This window comes from Plectropomus leopardus, chromosome 16 (assembly GCF_008729295.1).
Source record: "Plectropomus leopardus isolate mb chromosome 16, YSFRI_Pleo_2.0, whole genome shotgun sequence".
In the NCBI taxonomy this organism is placed as follows: Eukaryota; Metazoa; Chordata; class Actinopteri; order Perciformes; family Serranidae; genus Plectropomus; species Plectropomus leopardus.
In genome coordinates, this window is record NC_056478.1 from 451443 (window position 1) to 474921 (window position 23479).

Genomic DNA, 23479 nt, shown 5'->3' on the forward strand with positions numbered 1-23479 from the left:
ATTGGCTGTCCTGGGGGGCCCGGCTCTCCTGGTCGTCTCCTCGGCCCATGGGCGTGTAGGGGGCCCCTGGCCCTGCCGGCTGTATGTGTAGCTCATGTCTGTCCTGGGGTGCCACATGTTGGGCTGCGGCCCCTCCCCGGGGCCCCCCGACACCGCTGGCGGTCCCGAGGCCATCATGCCATGCTGCAGGGGCCCCTGACGTTCCCGGGGATACGGATACGGGTATTGGCCCTGCACCGGCCGCCGCTCGGGGCCCATGTAGCCGCTGCCGGCTCCTCCGCTGTAGGGGCCGAACATGTCGGGCTGCTGGGGGCCGAACGGCTGCACGCCGAACGGCTCGCCCTCGTGACGCTTAGCAGGTGGGTAAACGCCCTCCATCGCACGCTTGTAGCCCTGCAGACACAGCGGAGGGAAAAGACCAGCCCGTTACCATGACGACTGACCGGCAGAATGACACCAGGAGAGACGTTTGTCAACATTTACAGAAATTCAAGCTGAAAACATTCGATCCAGATACGAAACTTTAATATCAAACTCAGAAAAATGTGACAAAAAATAACCAAAACCAAAATTTATTTAACTGACAACTTTTGAACTTAGGAGGTAAAACTGTGTTCACAGTTTTTAGCTCTTTTTTTCTTTGAAATGTTTTTGACAAATTTAAAAAAAAACTTTATTTGCTTTTCAAAACTTCAGGCTTTTTTTATTCTATAACAACATGTCCTCCCTCCGTCTGCAAAAAGTAATTCGTTTTCCTATTTTTCCCCTATTTTATTTATCTCTTTTTATCTACACATTTATTCATATATATATATTCCTCTTTTATCGTGATTGTGTCGCTGTAACTGAAGTGATGTTTGACCAACTTGTTTCATTATTTTTATTTGTACATTTTGGTCATTACTTGCCGCTTTATGTACAAACTGAACGTATTTTTCAAAGGTGATCATAAAAAGGGAAAAATATAGTGGGAATTAAAATTTACAAAAATAGAAATAAAAGAGTGGTTTATGCTCGAGCAGCTCCACAACGTCACTGTAAAGGAGCCAAAGACAGAAAAAAGACACTCTTTTTGTCTTTTTGAATTCATATTTTTGGACACAATAAGTCAGTCAGAGCATCAGCTGTCAGACTGAAATCTTCTCTCCATAAACATGAAATATGCAATAAGTGAAGCTCATTTTATTTTGAAGGGCCTCTGATCGAAGTTTGCTGATTTATTGAAAATTCATGAAAAAAAAACATCTGAATGTTTCCGTTATTTGTCAATTATTATTTGTTGACTCAGAAATGTTGTTTTTTAAGTGAATGATTTTAAACGTTTGAATAAACAGAAAATATTTGTTTATTTGGCATTGGGAGCTCACCTGCTGCTGAGGGTACAGGGGCTGATGGGAAGTGTAGGCCATGCTGTGAGGATACTGCTGTGCGTAGCGTCGTGTCTGCGGAGACGACCAACAGGTTAATTTCCTGTCAGAGCGCGGACCAAACATTAAACACTCAGCAGGTAAACGCCGCGCACGCTCTCACCTCTGGTGGGGGGGGTATCTGCTGGCGGGAAACATGGCCGACTCGTTTCCAGACGGAGCCGCGCTGCTCTGACCTCCGGGGGGCGCCATGCCGCCGTCCGGACGCCCATCACATGATCCTGCCTGCGGGACGGAGAGACGAGACAACCGGACGTTTCCAACACGTTTTACCGTTTAAGGCTTCTGAGGAGTTCTCAGCATGTTTTTTTAGGATTTTAGGACACAAACATTTATTAGAATTAATTATGGAGCCAAAAACGAATCAGGCCAAACCAGTCAGAAAGTTTTCTGTTGTAGCCCAAATTTCTGATGTAATTTACAAAAATCATCTCTTGTTGTATAGAAAAGTGCACTTTTCACACTTTTTGAACCAGTGTACAGAGATTTTACACATATTGGCCCCTTTTACACCGCCATTAATCTGCCTCGCCACTGTTTCAAAAAAAATTAATTAAAGAAAAAAAATTTGAAGGCACCAAAAATGTTAGAAAAAAAGGCGATTTTTTCATGAAAAAACACTTTCCGAAAAAAGAAGAAAGGAAAATGCCAATATTTTTTAAAGAAAAAAAACTGCCAAAAAAAACAGGCCTTAACTGTTTTAAGAAAAAGATTCCCAAACACAAAATGCAATATTTTGAAAAAAAAAAAAAAAAAAAAAATGTTTTCTTGTAGTGAAAGCTCCCGGAGCTCCTGACCCTCCGAGCAAAGGAGGAGATCAGCCGCCAGATAACGTTACGGTTAGCGACGATGAGTGGTTGTTATTGACATGTGATGTCATTGTTTACAAACAGCTGCTGACACGTATGTTACACGTCACACTACGGGCCTCTTTGGTTTCTGTGGTGCCGGCATGCTGCCTAAAGGTTGACTGTAAGTGTGCTCCAGCGTTCATCAGCTTCTCTCAGTTTCTGTCACACACTCGACCTCGACCTCACCTCCGCTCGTAGCCGGGGCCGTACGGGTACTGGGGCCTGGGGCCCATCCCCGTCAGGGGCCCAGAGGGCGGCCCGCGGGGGTACATGTCCTGCATGGTACCACTGGGCATCTGACCGGGACCAAAGGCCTCGCCGGGCCCCGGACCTGAGGAAGAGCAGGTAAAGACACACAATTAACCCTTTGAAACCTGGAGCGACATCATGTCTCCTTTACTGCATTCAGACGTCTTCACAAGCTGTTTAACCCTTTAAAAACTGGAGCATATTGGGGGGTTTTTTTTGAGCGGGGGGCATGGGAAAAAGGCAATGACCAACTCGACAAAAAATGTCCCACAAACTGCATAAACATAGTAAAAGGTTACAAGAAAATTATCTAAAAATTAATTTTTAAAAAAGGATAGAATTATCAGAACAAAAATTTTAACAGGAAAATGCCAAGAAAATTGCATTTATCATTATGATTTTATATTTAATATTATGTGACAGGAAAAATAATAATATATAAAATAAAATAAAACACACACATAGTTTTTAAAGATAATTGGGATTTTTGTAATCTTTATATTGTATTTTTTTTTATTTTTGCTTATTTTCAGGTCAATTTTTTGTGATTTTTACTGATTTCTTTTTATTTTTGGGCCATGTCTTGGTGAGCTGCCCTCTTCCCATGTTTTTTTTTTCAACGAAATGAAACCAGTTTGTTCAGGTTTTATTTGGTTCGTTTAGTAAAAAAAAATAATGCAAACGGACAAACTGTTTTGAATCATAAAAACAAACTATTTTATTTTTGTAATTTATTGCATCATTTAGTAAATCTGAATTAAAATCATCTGAAGGGAAGAAAATCTAAAAAAGCTGCTGGAGGATTTTGGGAGATGCTCGGTGGTGATGTAACATGTGTGCAATCAGAGAGAACAGGAGTGCAGGTTTGGGCCTGCGGGGGGCAGCAGAGCTCAGTGAGGTGAACTGGTCAGGAACCAGAGCGCTGCTGGTTCTCTGCTGCAGGTCCTGAACTGGGTCTGACGTGAGGTCTGAGCTCCGCGTGGAGTCTGTTCGGACTCAGCAGGAGCGAAACTAAAGGGTTAACGCTCGCTGCTCGCTCGACAAACAGCAGCAGAGCAGCACGGTTTTCTCTCCTCACCTTTCCTCGGCCCTCCGTACGGGTCCTTGTTGGCATCATACTGCATTCTCATCGAGGGGTCCGTCGGGGCCCCGCCCTGCTGGTAGGGGCCCCCGCGGGTCCGGGCCCCCGCTTGTTGTGGAAGGCCGGATCGCTGCCTTCAGAGAACGGGTCCTGCACGCTCACTCCTCCCATGTTCCTGCGAGGGAAACCACAGAGAGAGTGGCCTCGTTTAACCCTTTGAAACCTGGAGCCGCGTCTCTTTTCTTGTGCTGCTCTCACAAGATTTTAACCCTTTGAACTCTGAGCTCGCTGGTCTGATTTCTTTCAAAAACATGAAAGAAGAACAATGAGCAACGTGGTAAGAAATGCTCCACAATCTTCAAGAAATGATTCGATATTAAAAAAATGAAAAAATTTTTTTTTTTAATTTCACAATTACATATTTACGTATGTCATTGTGAATAATTATGTAATAGTTACTGAATTATTATGATTTTTTAAATGAATTTTAAGCACTTTTTTACCAAGTCTTGCTTGACTTGATATTTCCAAAAGTAGGTTAGGAACCAGAGCCTTCAGCTACCACGCTCCTCTCTATGGAACCATCTTCCATTTTCGGTCAGGGAGGCAGACACCGTTTCAACTTTTAAGGGCAGACTTAAGACCTTCCTCTTTGATAAAGCTTATAATCAGGGCTGGCTCAGGCTGCCTGGACCAGCCCATAGTTAGGCTGACATAGGTTTAACCTGCCGGGGGACTTCCCCTGATACGCTGAGCTCCTTTCCTTCTCTCAATGCCGCCATCAGAAATCATGCATGTCTGTTAACTGCATTGCCATGTGCAAGCTTAGCTTAGCTCTGTGATAGCCATGTGGTACTCTCACTGCCTGGGGCTCGCGATTACAGAGCCTGGGTCTGTTGAACTGCACTACGCTAATCCTGTTGCCTCTCGGGAGCGTTCCTGCTCCCTTGTTTCCTAGTTTCCCTGGATCCTGGCCGTAACCTTGACTGTGCCTGACCGTGGTGATAGCTGTGCTGATGCTGTGATCTTGCCTTTGGACACCTCCCTTTCACATATGCATGAGACTGTTATCATCTCTATCAACATCATCATAGAGAGCAATTACTAATTTCACACCTACCATTATTGTAATATGACATGCATCTGTTTCTATTGTTCTGTGCCCCCCCCCCTCACCCTCTCTCCCCCTCTCTCTCTCTATTTCCTTTTTTGCCATGATTGTATTTCATTTGCTATTTACGACATCTATTGCTCGTCTGTCCGTCCTGGAAGAGGGATCCCTCACTATCCTCTACCGCTCTTCCTGAGGTTTCTTCCTCTTTTTTTTTCCCCGTTACAGGGGTTCTTTTTGGGGAGTTTCTCCTCGGGTGATGTGAGGGTCTGAGGGCAGAGGGATGTCGTACACTGTAAAGCCCTCTGAGGCAAACCATGTTTTGTGATAATGGGCTCTATAAATAAAACTGACTTGAAACTGACTTGACTTGACTTGTTTTTCTCTTCTGAAAAAAAAAGAACTAATTTTCAGGTAATTTTGTAATTGTGCAACTAATTTCTTGCCAATTTTTGGGTTAAAACATTACGACAACATGTGAAACTGAAAGTTTTCTTTTGAAATAAAAGTTTGGCTCCCTCTAAGGTTTAAAAACTAAAGCTGACTTTGCAGAAGCGTTTGTTTTATGGGTGACGTGCAAATTCAGCTGTACTGAAAAACGTACAAAGTTTAAATTCTGCAGAAAAGGTGTCATTACAGAAAGTCAGAAATAAAGAAACCTGCTGCAGAACAACTGCTCATCCAGATAATTACCACGCCTTTACATTTAAATAAATTTAAATTCTCACAGTACAATAAGCAGGTCTCATACACATTTTTAACGATACGATGCTCATTGGTTCTTTTTATTAAAACCATTTATTAAAAAATAATAATGAATCCAAAACAGAGTTAGCACTGAATCTTTAAATATAACTTAGGCACTGTTTGTTATTCATGAGAGGAGCAGAGGTGGTGCAAAAAGGGAGAGGCGTGTCAAATAATATTTTAAGCACTGAGGAGGGATTTATGTTTTATTTTGGCTTAAGGAGGCGAATATATCATAAAAAGTCTGTTTTTTGTGTTTATTTTACTGCCTTTTTTAATCATTAAACACACAGGTTTGTTTAGAAGGCATGGTTTCTTAAAAAAAAAAGGTTTGGCCATGTTTTCCGTCAAAACATGAAGAACAGATTTTTCTGTCTTTTAAAATTTTTTTGCCATTTTCTTTTTGGGGGGGGGTGGTTCTTTAAAAAGTGGTGATTTATTTTCTCTCTATTTTTTTAACAATATAAAAGATTTTTCTCCCTTTAAAAGACTTGGCGACTTATTTCTTCTATAAATTTTTGGGGCATTTTTAAAAAAAAATTGAACCCTGAAATGTGAAACTTTGAGCTCCATTTAAAAACAACAAAAGCAAATTCAACAGTTGGACATTCAGTGCAATGTGTTGCCTAGCAACTCGCGACTGGATTTGGGATTTGAGCGCTTCCCCTACCTGTTTCCGGGTGGGGGCCCATCTGGCTGTGTGGCGTGGAGGCTGGCGTCGGGGGCTTCAGGTCCCCGGGGGCCTCGGTCAGGGAGCTGCTGCTGGACTGAGGGGTGTTGGGGCCCTGCAGGGAGCCCGAGTTGGCTGCAAAGATACAGAACAGACAGAGAACCTGCTGAGAACAGGTATTCAGACCGGCCCTAAAAACAGAACCCAGACCGCTTGTTTTAGTGTCTGAGGGGACACGAGTGTCCTTTAGGACTTTTGGGGTCCACTCTTTGGGGACCAAAAGCTTCCTGCAGACCAGCAGAGATCAAAATTACAAAAAGCAGGAAGCAGTAAACAGAGGAAACATGCAGAGCTGAGAGCACAGGATGTGAAGTTTTTAAAAAGACCTTTACATCTAAACAAAGTTTGTTCTTACCTCGCATTCATTTGAACTTTTAAGCTTGTAGCTTAAATTACTCGTTTCACACAAAAATTGAACGTGATTTAAATTCCATTAAAGCCAGTCAGAGGCTGCAGAAATGAGTCAGTGCTTGTTGGTATGTAGCAGAGACTGCTGCCTGCTGTCAGACTCTCTGCATCTGAATTAACTCAAGCTATGAGCTATGACAGCATTACAACCAAAACTGATTTCTGCACCATTAAAACTTCGAATGTTTGCTCGACTTGCACTGGGTCCACTTCAATACTTGTTTTTAACACACGTGGGGACCACATGAATACACACAAACACACTTTAGTACACCTCTATTAATACCAGTGGGTACCATATTATTCCTTGTTTTTAGTACTTGTAGGGACCACCTTCACACACGTCCTGATCAGAGATCAGAGGACTGTTCGTCCCTTGTTTTGGTGAGGGTGGACGTGAGACAGGGGAGTCCTGACCTGGGGACGGAGGCTGGATCTTGGCCTGGAGGGACAGAAGTTTCTTAGCGTCTCCGGCGGGCCCCGGGCCCTCAGGTGGAGGCTCCTCCCCTCGCTCCACCTTACACTCGTAGGCGAACAGGTACTGGATGTACTGCTTCTTCAGAGAGCTCGCCGAGCTGCTCGACGTCCCCACGCTCAGCAGGGACGACAACTCCCTCCACTTCTTATTCTTATTCACCTGAGGAGGAGCACAGAGGAGCAGAGAGGAGGAGCAGAGAGGACAGGGAGAGGAGAGAGAGAGGAGGAACAGAGAGGAGGAGCAGAGAGGAGAGAGAGAGGAGGAACAGAGAGGAGGAGCAGAGAGAGGAGAGAGAGGAGGAGAGAGGAGCAGACAGGAGAGAGAGAGAGAGAGAGAGGAGGAGCAGAGAGGAGAGAGAGAGAGAGAGGAGGAACAGAGAGGAGAGAGAGAGAGAGGAGGAGCAGAGAGGAGGAGCAGACAGGAGAGAGAGAGGAGGACAGAGAGGAGAGAGAGAGGAGGAGCAGACAGGAGAGAGAGAGGAGGAGCAGAGAGGAGGAGCAGAGAGGAGAGAGAGAGGAGGAGCAGAGAGCAGACAGGAGAGAGAGAGAGAGAGGAGGAGCAGCAGAGAGGAGGAGCAGAGAGGAGAGAGAGAGGAGGAGCAGACAGGAGAGAGAGAGGAGAGAGAGAGGAGGAGCAGAGAGGAGAGAGAGAGAGGAGCAGACAGGAGAGAGAGAGGAGGAGCAGAGAGGAGGAGCAGAGAGGAGGGAGAGAGAGAGGAGGAGCAGACAGGAGAGAGAGAGAGGAGCAGAGAGGAGGAGCAGAGAGGAGAGAGAGAGGAGGAGCAGACAGAGAGAGAGAGAGGAGGAGCAGAGGAGGAGGAGAGAGAGGAGAGAGAGAGAGAGAGAGAGAGAGAGGAGGAGCAGACAGGAGAGAGAGAGAGGAGGAGCAGAGGAGGAGCAGACAGAGAGAGAGAGAGAGAGGAGGAGCAGAGAGGAGGAGCAGACAGTAGAGAGAGAGAGGAGGAGCAGAGAGGAGGAGTAGACAGAGAGAGAGAGGAGGAGCAGACAGGGAGAGAGAGAGAGGGAGGAGAGCAGAGAGGAGGAGCAGACAGTAGAGAGAGAGAGGAGGAGCAGACAGGAGAGAGAGAGGAGGAGCAGAGAGGAGAGAGAGAGAGGAGGAGCAGACAGGAGAGAGAGAGGAGGAGCAGAGAGGAGGAGCAGAGGAGGAGAGAGAGAGGAGGAGCAGACAGGAGAGAGAGAGAGAGGAGCAGAGAGGAGGAGCAGAGAGGAGAGAGAGAGGAGGAGCAGACAGGAGAGAGAGAGAGAGAGAGACAGGAGAGCAGAGAGGAGGAGCAGAGAGGAGGAGAGAGAGAGAGAGAGAGGAGGAGCAGACAGGAGAGAGAGAGAGAGGAGGAGCAGAGAGAGAGAGGAGGAGCAGACAGTAGAGAGAGAGAGGAGGAGCAGAGAGGAGGAGCAGACAGTAGAGAGAGAGAGGAGGAGCAGAGAGGAGGAGTAGACAGGAGAGAGAGAGGAGGAGCAGACAGGAGAGAGAGAGAGGGAGGAGGAGCAGAGAGGAGGAGCAGACAGTAGAGAGAGAGAGGAGGAGCAGACAGGAGAGAGAGAGAGGAGGAGCAGAGAGGAGGAGTAGACAGGAGAGAGAGAGGAGGAGCAGACAGGAGAGAGAGAGAGAGAGAGGAGGAGCAGAGAGGAGAGAGAGAGAGAGAGGAGGAGCAGACAGTAGAGAGAGAGAGAGGAGGAGCAGAGAGGAGGAGTAGACAGGAGAGAGAGAGGAGGAGCAGACAGGAGAGAGAGAGAGGGAGGAGGAGCAGAGAGGAGGAGCAGACAGTAGAGAGAGAGAGAGGAGGAGCAGACAGGAGAGAGAGAGAGAGAGAGAGAGGGAGAGAGGAGAGAGAGAGAGAGAGAGGAGGAGCAGACAGTAGAGAGAGAGAGAGAGGAGCAGAGAGGAGGAGTAGAGAGAGAGAGAGAGAGGAGGAGCAGACAGTAGAGAGAGAGAGGAGAGGAGGAGCAGAGAGGAGGAGCAGACAGTAGAGAGAGAGAGGAGGAGCAGACAGGAGAGAGAGAGAGGAGGAGCAGAGAGGAGGAGTAGACAGGAGAGAGAGAGAGGAGGAGCAGACAGGAGAGAGAGAGAGAGAGAGGAGGAGCAGAGAGGAGAGAGAGAGAGAGAGAGAGAGGAGCAGAGGAGCAGAGAGGGAGAACAAAGTGAGTAAAAAGTGTCTTTAACAAAACACAATTTTTTTAAAAGACTAAACCAGGTAAGAACAACCAGGTGGACTCTGGGACTGGGGGACTGGGGGGACTGGGGACTGGGGAGGTCTCACCATGGCGAGGCCTCCGATCTCTCGGACAGCCAGGTACAGCCTGCAGAGGTCCAGAGGTTTCTTCCCGACAGCGGGGAGGTTGGGGACGGGCGTCCCCCTCTCGTCCATGAAGGACAGGTAGCGGTCCACCCACAGCCTCCTCTCAGGCTCCGAGCCCATCTCATACAGACGCGTGATCTTCTCACCGGTCATCGTGGCCACGCTCGGCTTCTGGAGTCACGGAGACGCAGGGGACACAGGGACACAGGGACACGGAGTAACAGAGAAAAAAAACACGGGGACACAGAGACACGGAGACACAGAGACACGGAGACATGGAGACATGGAGACACAGGGACAAGAAGACACAGGGATACAGGGACACGGGGACACAGAGACACGGAGACACAGAGACACGGAGATACGGAGACACAGGGACAAGAAGACACAGGGATACAGGGACACAGGGACACGGAGACACAGGGACACGAAGACCCGGAGACACAGAGACACAGAGACACAGGGACACAGGGACACAGGGACACAGAGACACAGGGACACTGTGAATTGTTTTTGTCCTTTTAGTGTCCATAAGGTGCCAGAGTTCATAAAACAGCATCAGAATGGAGCCCCCACACCCCCGACAGAGGACACAGCTAAGACACTAATGTCCTAAAATCCTAGAAACGTCCTAAAATCATAGAAATGTCCTAAAATCCTAGAGACATGTATGTGTCTGCTGTGACTGGCCCCTGGCCTCCTGTCATTTTGTGAAGTGGGCCCCCAAACCCAGCCAGCTGAGGGTCCCTGCTGTAAAATCACATTAACATGTAAAAAGTCACAAAAGTCAGATTTTTACCATCAGATGCAAACACAGTGCTGCTCTGTCCAACGAAAACTCCAAAAAGTCACATTTCTATAAAATGTGTCCAGATAGAGGAAACATGAGTGTGACTTAAAATATTACGTCGAGTTTTTTACATTTCTTTATTATCAGAGCGGTGAGTGTTCAGGAGAGTAAAACAAAAAGACTGCAGGACGCAAGCTACACGGTGACGGCAGTGAAAAGTCAAAATCATCAGAAAAAGGCCCCCCACGGAGCCCTACAAACACACACACACACACACAAACAAACAAACAAACAAACACACAGAAGTTTGTGGGACTTACGGGCTGGTGGAGGACGTCTTGGACCAGGCAGGGCTGCTGATGCTGTCGCTGTCCTCTCCATGAAACGACGACAGACTCGCTGAGCTGGGGGACATGGGGGGAGGGGGTGAGGGGCTGGGACGGACACACGGACACACACACACACACACACACACACACAGAGCAGAGGCATGTGTTGACGTTGGTTGGTTTTCGTTCAGACGGCAGAAAAAGTTCAGCTCTGACATTAGCGGTGGTGGACAATTTTGGTCTGCAGAGCCGCAGGACGATGTACCTTGGGTTTGGGCGGTTCGGCGGCAGGACACACGACGTCTTTGCTGAGCTCCGGCCGCTGCTTGGTGTCTGGATGAGGACTCATCCCGTCTGCCGGCATCATCACAGCACCTGAAAGATAAAGCATGACGTCATTACAGACAGCCTCCGAACTGCCGTCACAGAGGCGTCCTGATGCTCGGAGGGTGTACCTGATGGCGTACCTGAGGGCGTACCTAAGGGCGTACCTGAGGGGCATACCTAAACCTGAGGGCGTACCTAAACCTGAGGGCGTACCTGAACCTGAGAGCGTACCTGAGGTCATAACTGAGGGTGTACCTGAGGGCGTACCTGAACCTGAGGGCAACCTGAGGGCGTAACTGAGGGTGTACCTGAACCTGAGGGCGTACCTGAACCTGAGGGCGTACCTGAGGGCGTACCTGAACCTGAGGGCATACCTGAGGGTGTACCTGAGGGCATACCTGAACCTGAGGGCGTACCTTAACCTGAGGGCGTACCTGAACCTGAGGGCGTACCTGAGGGCATACCTGAACCTGAGGGCGTACCTGAACCTGAGGGCGTACCTGAGGGCATACCTGAACCTGAGGGGTAGTGAGGGCGTACCTGAACCTGAGGGCGTACCTGAACCTGAGGGCGTACCTGAACCTGAGGGCGTACCTGAGGGCATATCTGAACCTGAGGGCGTACCTGAGGGCATACCTGAACCTGAGGGCGTACCTGAACCTGAGGGCGTACCTGAGGGCATACCTGAACCTGAGGGCGTACCTGAACCTGAGGGCATACCTGAGGGCATACCTGAACCTGAGGGCGTACCTGAGGGCATACCTGAACCTGAGGGCGTACCTGAACCTGAGGGCGTACCTGAGGGCGTACCTGAACCTGAGGGCGTACCTGAGGGCGTACCTGAACCTGAGGGCGTACCTGAACCTGAGGGCATACCTGATGGCGTACCTGAGGGCGTACCTGTACCTGAGGGCGTACCTGAACTTGAGGGCGTACCTTAACCTGAGGGCGTACCTGAACCTGAGGGCGTACCTGAACCTGAGGGCGTACCTGAGGGCGTACCTGAACCTGAGGGCTGAACCTGAGGGCGTACCTGAACCTGAAGGCGTACCTGAGGGCGTACCTGAACCTGAGGGCGTACCTGAACTGAGGGCATACCTGAGGGTGTACCTGAGGGCGTACCTGAGGGCGTACCTGAACCTGAGGGCATACCTGAGGGTGTACCTGAGGGCGTACCTGAACCTGAGGGCATACCTGAGGGTGTACCTGAGGGCGTACCTGAGGGTACCTGAACCTGAGGGCGTACCTGAACCTGAGGGCGTACCTGAACCTGAGGGCATACCTGAGGGTGTACCTGAGGGCGTACCTGAGGGCGTACCTGAACCTGAGGGCGTACCTGAAACTGAGGGCGTACCTGAACCTGAGGGCGTACCTGAGGCATACCTGAACCTGAGAGCGTACCTGAGGGCATACCTGAACCTGAGGGCGTACCTGAACCTGAGGGCGTACCTGAACCTGAGGGCGTACCTGAGGGCATACCTGAACCTGAGGGCGTACCTGAACCTGAGGGCGTACCTGAGGGCATACCTGAACCTGAGGGCGTACCTGAGGGGTACCTGAACCTGAGGGCGTACCTGAACCTGAGGGCATACCTGATGGCGTACCTGAGGGCGTACCTGTACCTGAGGGCGTACCTGAACTTGAGGGCGTACCTTAACCTGAGGGCGTACCTGAACCTGAGGGCGTACCTGAGGGAATACCTGAACCTGAGGGCGTACCTGAACCTGAGGGCGTACCTGAACCTGAAGGCGTGTGAGGGCGTACCTGAACCTGAGGGCGTACCTGAACCTGAGGGCATACCTGAGGGTGTACCTGAGGGCGTACCTGAGGGCGTACCTGAACCTGAGGGCGTACCTGAACCTGAGGGCGTACCTGAACCTGAGGGCATACCTGAGGGTGTACCTGAGGGCGTACCTGAGGGCGTACCTGAACCTGAGGGCGTACCTGAAACTGAGGGCGTACCTGAACCTGAGGGCGTACCTGAGGGCATACCTGAACCTGAGAGCGTACCTGAGGGCATACCTGAACCTGAGGGCGTACCTGAACCTGAGGGCGTACCTGAACCTGAGGGCGTACCTGAACCTGAGGGCATACCTGATGGCGTACCTGTGGGCATACCTAATGCTGTACCTGAGGGCGGGGCGCTGTACGGGGGCCCCTGAGGTGTCATCCTCCCAGGGTTGGAGATTGCTTGCTGGCTGTAGGGGCCTCCAGGAACTCCAGGACCTCCAGGACCTCCAGGACCAATCCCTCCCATCGGTGCCATGCCCAGGTAGCTGCCCTGCCTGAACACCACAGAAGAAGAGGAGGTTATTTATTAATATTAGGAGATGTGAAGAGGAAGAGGAGGAGGAGCAGGGCAAGAAGGAGGAGGAGGAGAGAGAGGAGGAGAAAGAAGAGGAGGAGGAGGAGGAGCCCCACAGAGTGCAATTTGGTCCGTCAGCATGAACTCGTTAATGAAGGTCTGTAATTAACATGTTTTTTTTTTACTGGCTTTAAATCAACGGCAGCTTTTCCATCTGTGGCTGTACCGCGCTGAGTTTAAACCCTTTGAAACCTCAGCTAAAAGGTTAGACTTTCAAAAACATGGGAGGACAGTGACAAGCAACAAAAAAAGTCATTAAAAAGTATTAAAAAAATATTACCTGAGAGTCAGCAAAAAAGGAAGAAATTACTTGGAAAAAAGTACTTAAAAAATAATAGTCGTGTAAAATATTTTTTAAAAATAACTGAATATAATTATATCATTTTGTAGACATTTTTCCATGGGTTTTCAAAAAAACATTTCTTCTAAATCTATAAATTTCTTGCATTTGCATACCTGAAAACAATATTTAAAATTAAGTTACAAGGGGAAAAAAGGTGAGGTTTCTAAAAACAACTCGGCCCGTCTGGGCTTCAGGACACTCGGATTACTTTGGACGAACAGTCTGGAGACATTTTGAGGTTTTATTGTATATTTTTTAACATCTGAATCCTGGTCAGCTTTCGCTTCGGTTGTTTGGGAGACGAGTACCCAATCTTTTCCCCGTGAAGCTGCTGCAGCGTTTGTTTTTTGGGTCAACTGTCCCTTTAAGGTGGGTTTCATGTTGAAAACTTTTGTGTTGAGCTGCTGGTTTTTACAGGTTAACTGTCATTGTGTCTCCATGGAAACAGGAAACAGTTTGGACGTGTGACCTTCCTGCTGTTTTCACAGTTTTTGGTTCAACACTCACTCACCTGGCCTGGGCGGCGGCAGATGATGATGAGGAGTTGGCACTCGGCCCGGCGTTGGGGCCGACCTCAGGCGGTTTGCGGCTGGCATTGGGCCCCGGGGGCCCCATGCCCTGCCCAGCAGGCTGCGGCATTCCGGGTGAGGTGGGGGCCATGGCGCTTCCTCCGGCAGGGAAAGGCCTGCCCCCGGTGCCAGGCCCGGGGCCGCGACCTGCTGGCGTTGACGGGCCCTGACCATGCATGGGACTGCTGGCATTCAACCCCAGGCTGTTGGCCAGGCCGGGCCCCGGGCCGGGGCCGCTGTAATTGGCACTGACGGCCCCGCCGTAGTGTGGGGGCCGTGGGTAGTTACCTGGAGAGGACAAATCGTCTCAGAGTCTAAAATTTAACCCAAATGTTTGACCTGTCGGGGTCTGAGTCTCACCTGGAGGGCCGTACTGGCCGTACGAGGCCCCCTGCTGGTAGGAGCCGTGGTGCAGGGGTCCGCCCGGGGCCCGGTGAGGGGACATAGGCGGCGCTGACTGCTGAGGGCCAAACTGAGGCCCCGGAGTGCTACGCTGCATGGAGGGAGGGAAACCTGTAGAGACAAAATCACAGCAATCAGACACAGGACTTTTCCAGGGCTTTTCCAGGGCTTTTCCAGGGCTCTTCCAGGACACTGAGTCATATTTTAAATAATACACATTCTCTGAAAGAACCATCAATACCTGCATAATATTGCAGGTTTTTAAAGGATTGTTTTTTGGTTTTTCCTTTAAAATTGAATTAGTAATTGGGTGATTTTTGTTTTACCATTTTTTCTTTAAAAATGAACAGTGACTTTAAAAAAAAAGCCCACAGACGTGCCTTTTCTTGTGTTATTTTATAGGTCTGTGAAGCAGAATTCCAGGACTTTTCCAGGTTTTTCATGACTGTGTGAACTCTGAAATGAGTTGTGAGTGAGCACTGAGCCGTACCTCTGTCCTGAGGACCGACGTCTGATCCAGGACCAGGGGCCTGAGGGGCCAGCTGAGGGCCTGAGAGGGACACAGAGAGTTAACACTGCGCTGTGTGTGGTGAAGAGACAAGAAAGTGACCTCACGGTCCTACCTGGTCCGCTGGGTGCTGGTGACATCGGTCCGGCTCGTGATTGGCCGCTGGAGCCAGCGGGGGACGGCGACGGGGAAGGCGAGGGCCCGGTGCGAGCTGGCGGGGGGAGTCGGGGGGAGACGTGGGGGGAGAAAGGAGAGCGGGCTGGGGTCCCCTGGTCGCCCTGAGCGCTGCCGGAGCCCGAGGCCCCCGAACTCACCGCCGCCTCGGTGCCGGTGGGCAGGTCATCGATGGAGCCGGACAAATCCTGGAGACACAACAGACACGGAAATCAGTTATTTTATTATCAACCAATTCAGTAAATTTCAAGTAAACTGCAGAGACGTCTCTGTGGAGAGACAGACGACTGTGAGGACACAGACAAAAACATCAGATTTCAAAAATCTGTTTGTGTGGAGACAAAACCAGAGAGACAAGAGCCACCACACCCTCATCACCACCCCCAAAACATTATCTTTTTGTCTTTTTAAATCAAAACTAAACGCAGATCTCGACATTATGAACTTCTTCAGGCGTCTGCGAGGCCTTCGGCTGCAGCAGCTTTCTGATGATTTTTTTTAATTCTCTCCCTGCAACAGAGCCATCTCCTCTCCGCACGTTGCCATGGCAACTGCATCAGCACCACTGACTTCAAAAGGAGGCTCCGAGGAGGACAAGGAAGAGTGGGAAGATGAACGGAGAGGTAAGTAAAGAGAGGAAAGACGAGAAGGAGGGAGAGGTAGAGAGAGAAGAGGATGAAGGAGCAGAGAGAGGCAGCGAACGGTGTGCAGACAGAGGGAGGAGAAAGACAAAGGAGGAGCAGAGAGAAAGTGGAGCGCTCACAGCTGATTTCAGTGCAACCGCTTTACAACATTTTTTTCTATCAGAGCGAAACGTCTACAGCCGAACGTGAGGGACAGACAGAGGGACAGATGAAGGAGGGGAGGTGTTCCTCAGAGCTCCAGACTGGGGCCCCTTGTTATTTATGATCTACATGAACAATGCAGTTTATTAAAGACTCATTATCAAACGTTTTACACAAAACTGTTTCCAAATGTCACAATGTCAAACATTTTACTATTTGTAACTGTCTCAGGGATATTTTCATTGATGTGTTCATTTTGTTTGTTTTAGGTATAAATTCATTAGCATTTAACCTTTGAAACCTGAGCAAAGTGATTTTATTTCTTTCAAAAACATGGGAAGATGACAACGATAAACTTAACATGAAATGAAATCGTTGGATTTTAAAATTTGTCTGCTACTATTTACCGCAATTTACCGTGGGACCTCTGGTAACAAAACCAGCGTAGCTGTAAAGTGACGGCTGTAGATACGTACCGGCAGGCTGGACGGCCTCTCCTGTTGGCTCAGGCTCATCTCCTCATGGTTTGGTTTCCCAGGAGTCATAGCGGCAGACTGGCCCCGCCCCCCGTACGCCTCCTGAGGCACCTCCTGCAGCGGGACGGACGAAACAGACGAGACTCAAAGTTAATCCACACAAACACTCAGAGAATCTTTAAACTCTCACTGGAACCAACAACACTCATCCGCTTTAACCATTTGAAACCTGAGTCCAACCTGAGCACATTGGTTTGGTTTAAGGCAACGAGCAACTCAACACACGTCTCAAAAAATAGCAAGAAATTAGTAAAAAAAAGTTTAGTGTTTCAGGGGCATTTCTGAACGCAGCATATTCAACACGGTTTTCATCCTGCAGGTTCTGAGCAGGTCGGTGTGTTTAGTGTGCAGAGTCATTATGGTCTGTAAATCTACTGTGACTATACACAACAATGTGCTGACCTTTTTTTTAACCCCTCAGGGCCAGCTTCAATATCACACAAACTCTGCACACAAAACGAGCTTTTCAGAATCAAGATTTAAAAAATATTATACATTAATATGACTTTGGACTTACATTGAGTTTTTTTTTTAACCAACACAAGTCCTAATCATAAATATCAAATACTCATTAATTTCATAATTTTAAAAGAACCTTTTAAACACCAGGTTTTTGTCTTGATGCCACAATGTTTTTAGATGATTACACTCAAATACACAATCTGGACTACATTTAGGACATAACTTTCCTGTCCATCATGGGGCTTTTATTGTGACACGTTTTCGTGTTGGGCGTACCTGTTGAGGCAGTGGGCGTGGCTGCATGTACGGCGGCTGGCTCGGGGCGGCGGGCTGCTGCTGCGGAGGGCTGAAGTACGCCGGCTGACCCGGCTGACAGAACCCGCCCACGTTCTGCTGCTGCTGCTGAGCATACTGAGAACCCATCTGAGGAGAACACACAACAGCAGAACATTAAAGGGTTGCTCATTCACTGAAAACACCAAAAACCTTTCAAGAACTCAAAGAAAACAAAAATACATTTTCAAACATTTCAGATTCAAATATAATTTCAGGCAGCTGGAACACATGAAAAGACACAACACAGAAAGGAAGTGAAAAAACATCTAATGATTGTAAACAAGATGTCCCACATGGACCCACATTAGAGCTATTTTACACCGACAGCTTCAGAAAATACATCTGCCGTTATGTCACATCACTTGGAAGATCGGAGGGGCGGGAAAAAAGTGTCCCCCTCACTGTCCCCTCTCACTGTCCCCCTCACTGCTGACATGTTGACAGAGTGAATAAATAGTGTTTCAGTCTGACAGCTCAGGTGTGACGTCTGATGGTGATGACGATGGTGATGATGGTGATGATGATGATTATGACGGTGATGGTGATGACGGTGATGGTGAGGATGATGATGGTGATGATGAGGATGATGATGGTGATGATGATAACAGTGATGATGATGATGGTGATGGCAGTGATGATGATGACAGTGATGATGATGATGATGATGATGGTGATGGTGATGGCAGTGATGATGATGACAGTGATGATGATGATGGTGATGACAGTGATGATGATGATAGTGATGATGATGATGGTGATGATGATGACAGTGATGATGATGATGGTGATGGTGATGGCAGTGATGATGATGACAGTGATGATGACGATGGTGATTATGGTGATGTGATGGCAGTGATGATGATGACAGTGATGATGACAGTGGTGATGACGGTGGTGATGAGGATGATGATGAGGATGATGAGGTTGATGATGGTGATGATGATGATGATGATGATGATGATGACAGTGATGATGGTGATGATGGCAGTGATGATGATGACAGTGATGATGACAGTGATGACGATGATGACGATGATGATGTATCACACCCGAACAAACCTGATGAAGTACACAACAGTCTGCTCCAACGTTTGTGTCAAATTTTAAGAAATTCCCTCAAGTGGTTCTTGAGATTTTATATTCATAAGAATGACGGATGGACAGATGGACAGATGGATGGACAGATGGACAGATGGAAAACCTGACAAGATAAATCTTCCGTCCTTGACTGTCATTCAGCACCGAACCATAAAGACTGTCATGTTACATTAAGGTTATTCACAGAACAATTAACAGAACAATTTCACACAACAAAATAACATGATCTTTCCCCAATATTCAAGAACTCTGCGAATTCCATGACTTTTCCAGGTTTTCCATGACTTTGGGAAGCCTGTATACAGTATATGCTGGTGACAAAACGTCGGTGTGTTTAAGACAAATTATTTAATAGTTTGGAATGAAAACAAACCTGATCGACTGTCATTATGAGGCTCCGCCCATCACCTGACTCACCTGACTCACCTGACACACACACACACACACACACACACACACACACACACACAGAAGATTGACCTTCAGGCTTTTACCTAAACTTCCACTGAGGGAGGAGGACGGCTTCGGGAGGGAATACTGGAGTATGACCACTTCAACCAGCTGCTGACTGGACACACTGAAGGAGATATTTAACCCTCTGTGGTTCGGTGCTGCCTCTCGGTAACGTTACACACACAGTGAGTCACTGTCTGGACTTGTTTGTGATCTGACCAGCACACACTCGTGCTGCGCTGCTGTGTGTAGCTTTTTGTTCTCTGTTTTGTGTGCGATGTGCTTTTTTGTGTTGTTTTATGTGAGTGTGAGTATTGGACACTGCACAAAAAATAATAATGTAAAAAAAAATAAATGATGCTGCTAATCATTGAAATATCCTGAGCTGGGATCATCAAAAAAATCTTTGAAGCATGGAGGATATTGATAATAATTCATTTCTCTGGCAGGTAAATGGTTACCATTCTGAAAATTGATGAATATTTGATGTGTTACGATTAGGACTGATGCTGGTTAAAAAAATAAACTCAATAAAAGTAGAAAATTACATAATGTATAATATTTTTTAAAGCTTGATTTTGAAAAGTGTATTTTGTGTGCAGAGCGACATATGTGAGCGTGTGATATTAAAGTGGGCCTAAAGAGTTAAAGAGCAGACGTCAGCGGGTTGTTTGTGCGGTAAGAGTGACGGCAGGAAGTGTCTGAGCCTGCTGGGTTTTCTGCTTCCCTCAGAGAAGAGATGGCATCCAGATCAGAGGAGGATCTCCGCTGTGGCTCTGTCAGGAGGTCTGCAGAGATCCCGCTCTGTCATGTGGCCACCGCTCCCGTACAGAGCGTCTGCAGAGCGGCCGGACACAGACTCAGGAGGGTCCGCTCTGGAAGAGGAGATCCTCAGGAGAAGATCCAGCTTTAAAGTCGCAGGTACAGGATGTGAGTGAGGGTCTAGCTCAGAGTCCTCTCTGCAGTCCAGACCAGCAGCAGCTGGTGTGTGTCGTCTGCACAGATTCAGAGAAACACGCCGACCACACGCTCAGTCCCGCCGATGTCGCTGCTCCACAGCACAGGAGGAAACTCCAGGAGACGGAGGAGTTAAAGGTGTTTGAACGAGTCAAAGAGTTTTCTGATCAAACAGCAGCACATGTTCGTGTCCCGGCCCGGCGCACAGAGACGCAGATTAAGGAGCAGCTTAAGAAGCTTCGCCGGTCTCTGGAGGAGGAAGAGGAGGCCAGGATGGCTGCACTGAGGGAGGAAGAGGAGCAGAAGAGTCAGAGGATGAAGGAGGAGCTGGAGGCTCTGAGCAGAGAGATAGCAGCTCTTTCAGACACAATCAGAGACACAGAGGAAGAGCTGAGAGCCGAAGACGTCTCCTTCCTGCAGAGATACCAGGCTGCGGTGGACAGAGTCCAGCGGCGCCCCTTGCTGGAGGATCCACAGCTGCTCTCAGGAGCTCTGATAGACGAGGCCAAACACCTGGGCAACCTCACCTTCAACATCTGGAACAAGATGAAGGACACGGTCTCCTACAGTCCTGTGATCCTGGACCCAAACACTGCGGATCCAGACCTGGTCCTGTCTGCAGATCTGAGCAGCGTGAGACAAGGACAGAGACAGCAGCTTTCTGACAATCCAGAGCGCTTCGAGAACCTCTACTACTACTCCGTCATTGGCTCGCAGGGCTTTAAGTCGGGGACCCCCAGCTGGGTCATGGAGTTGGGGGACAGCGAGGAGTGGAGGCGGGGCGTGGCTCCAGAGGAAAGCAGAAATCATGTACGGCTCGTGGCGGCTGCGTCTGCTGGACGGAAAATACTCTGCGGCCACCCCTTCACACACCGACATTGACCTCCGCGTGCAGACACGCGTGACCTTCTCTGACCCCGATACTGGCCTTTTCTGAGAGACCAACGATACTCCTAATCAGGTTTTTTAAATTTATTTATTTTAATTTCTTTTGGTATTTTCGCCCATTTTAATGTAAAAAAAAAAAAAAGGGGGACTGAGATGCAGGTCACCTGTGCACGTCTCTGTGCTCCGCAGAAACAAACTGAACCCCAACATTAACATCCACACCAGCTTTAAAAAGGTGCACGGCTGAGATTTAAAACCGACTGTGACACTTCCACAGCTCCTCCTCAGACCGTCGTCCCGCTGAAAGCACTTCCTCTCCTCAGGAAGGAAACGCAATAAGAGGCAACGCCGGTGCAATCTGCGAGCCGAGCGGCGCAGAGCGGCCCAGGACTAACTGCCTTGCTCAAGAGCAGCTCCCTGCACGCGCTCCGACAAGGCGGCAACCAATGTTTAACAGCGAGTGATGATGTAAGCAGCTGTCAGCCGTCACGTCTGCACAGCGACTCACATCAGAAGAGAGAGGCTGCAGACTGCCAGCTGCTGCCAGCTGCTGCCAGCTCACCAAAATACCTCAATCATCATCAAAACAGGAGGCACAGTGATGATCCTCTGAGAGATTACACACTGTGAGACTAAAAACATAACCTACACACCGAAAGACTAAAAACATTTTCTACAAAATAACCTACACACTGAAAGACTAAAAACATTTTCTACAAAATAACCTACACACTGAAAGACTAAAAACATTTTCTACAAAATAACCTACACACTGAAAGACTAAAAACATTTTCTACAAAATAACCTACACACTGAAAGACTAAAAACATAACCTACACACTGAAAGATTAAAAGATCAAAGTTTTTTATTTGATCAGTGCTGCTTAGTTTCATCGATTGATCGGATATAAATTTTGGGTTTTAGGAGGTTTTTTTAATTTAAGGACATTTGTAGGACTTTATGAGGTTTCTAGGATTTTACATAATTTCTAGGATTTAACGGCATGTCTAGTATTTTATGACGTTTCTAGGATTTCAGGACATTTCTGGTATTTTAGGACATTGGTGTCTTATCTGTGTCCTCTCTTGGGGGTGTGGGGGATCCTCCTCTGGCTCTTTTTTGGATCAACAAGCTCTATTTTGATGCCGTTTTGTGCTCTCTGACACCTTATGGAGACTAAAAGGACAAAAACTATTCACAGTGTCACTCACTTTTTTTTTTTTACTGTGAATCAGAAAATGTTTGAGGGGCCACCAGGGGCCCTATCCGGGGACAGATTTGGCCCACAGGCCAAAAGTTGAACATCATTGTGTTAGAGACTCATAATTAAAAATCTGTGATAAGATGAAAAGAAAACTCAACCTGGAGGTACAGAGAAATGCTAAAATGTAAATTTCGGTTGGATTTTTCGGGTGGGATAAGTAACGGGGCTCACACAGAGAAGCAGGGACTCTGTCAGACTTCCTTCAGAGCGAGCAGTCACACAGTCGACTGACAGCAGAATAAATCTCAGCAGCGCAGACGGGAAGCCGTCGGGTCGACATCCAATTTCATCTGAAACCAAGGAGTTAATAAAAGACGCGTTCCGGGGCCGCTGGGGGCCACCTGGGGCCTCCCTCACGTCAAAGTCATTACATTTCCTCTGTGTGAGTCTCCGCGAACACAGATGACAACACTGACACAAGCCCCCTCAAGCTGAACCCAAAAACTGTCTGTCAACCTGTAATGATGTAATAAGGTCTCTGGTTGTCGGCAGCGGCGGCGGTTCTGCGGAGGAATCTGAGCGTGGCCTCGGGGGGCGAGCAGGAAAACTGTGATCAGAGTAATCTACGAGCTGAGAGACGACGTCTGACAAAACCACCTGAAATCTGAACCCAATGCTCCCCTCCAGCTCTCACGCCGTCTTTAACTTTGACTGCAGAGACCGAAGAAACCGGGAGGTCAGTCACAGCCCAGCACAATGCCCCAAAAACCACCTCATGCCACATGAAAAACTGTTTTTAAATTGACATGTCTGCATTAGACGTATTTTATAATCACTATTTCAATTTGTACAGTTTGAGCGTTAATGGTTTGTTATTTAATGAATTTCATTTGAGATAGAAAAACATTTTTAAAATGTACTCTTTTTTAGTACTTTTTATTTTTATTTTTATCATTGACATGTTTTCATTAGACATATTTCATATTCACAGTTTCAGGTTGCACAATTTAAGGGTTAATGGAGACCCGCCTGCTGACTGAAGTTACTCTCGTGTTCAGATTTTCGGATGTTTCCCAAGTGATTCCAGCTCCACCTGAAGAAAATGTTGTTTCATGTTGTTGTTCATGATGCATCAGTCACCAGTCGACCTAAACCAGCAGTCTGGGCTCTAAAAATAACCCGGGCCCAGTCTGCACCAGGAACAGCCTGACCTGACCCAGCCCGGCCTGGATCAGCTCAGCTCTGAAGCAACCTTGTGGTCAGACAGCATCAACAGCTCTGTTGTCCTCTAAATGTCCACGGTGACGAGGCGGTGACGCTGAGGATGAATCAGCAGGACGACTCAACCCACCAAGAACCACCTCCACAGAAACCAACTGCTCTTCAGGTAGAGAGACCGAAGCTCCGAACACACCGAGGCTCTGAACACACCGAGACTCCGAACACACCGAGACTCCGAACACACCGAGACTCCGAACACACCGAGACTCCGAACACACCGAAGCTCCGAACACACTGAAGCTCCGAACACACCGAGACTCCGAACACACCGA

General features: G+C 48.2%; 1 protein-coding gene across 1 annotated transcript in view; it reads right to left on the reverse strand.

Annotated features, from left to right (window-relative positions):
• Nucleotides 1-19158, reverse strand: part of arid1b (AT rich interactive domain 1B (SWI1-like)) — a 26837-nt gene extending 7679 nt beyond the window's left edge. The window contains 21 exon segments of the mRNA XM_042503230.1: nucleotides 1-63; nucleotides 66-393; nucleotides 1368-1442; nucleotides 1521-1631; nucleotides 1634-1652; nucleotides 2465-2609; nucleotides 3606-3701; nucleotides 3704-3790; nucleotides 6143-6271; nucleotides 7022-7241; nucleotides 9361-9567; nucleotides 10506-10638; nucleotides 10785-10893; nucleotides 12976-13130; nucleotides 14065-14410; nucleotides 14483-14635; nucleotides 15015-15074; nucleotides 15148-15394; nucleotides 16468-16581; nucleotides 17266-17412; nucleotides 18918-19158. The exon segment at nucleotides 1-63 is cut by the window's left edge and continues 330 nt beyond it. Of these exon segments, the coding sequence (XP_042359164.1) occupies nucleotides 1-63; nucleotides 66-393; nucleotides 1368-1442; nucleotides 1521-1631; nucleotides 1634-1652; nucleotides 2465-2609; nucleotides 3606-3701; nucleotides 3704-3790; nucleotides 6143-6271; nucleotides 7022-7241; nucleotides 9361-9567; nucleotides 10506-10638; nucleotides 10785-10893; nucleotides 12976-13130; nucleotides 14065-14410; nucleotides 14483-14635; nucleotides 15015-15074; nucleotides 15148-15394; nucleotides 16468-16581; nucleotides 17266-17412 (2944 nt within the window). The 5' untranslated portion in view covers nucleotides 18918-19158.
• Nucleotides 19159-23479: the final 4321 nt, after the last annotated feature.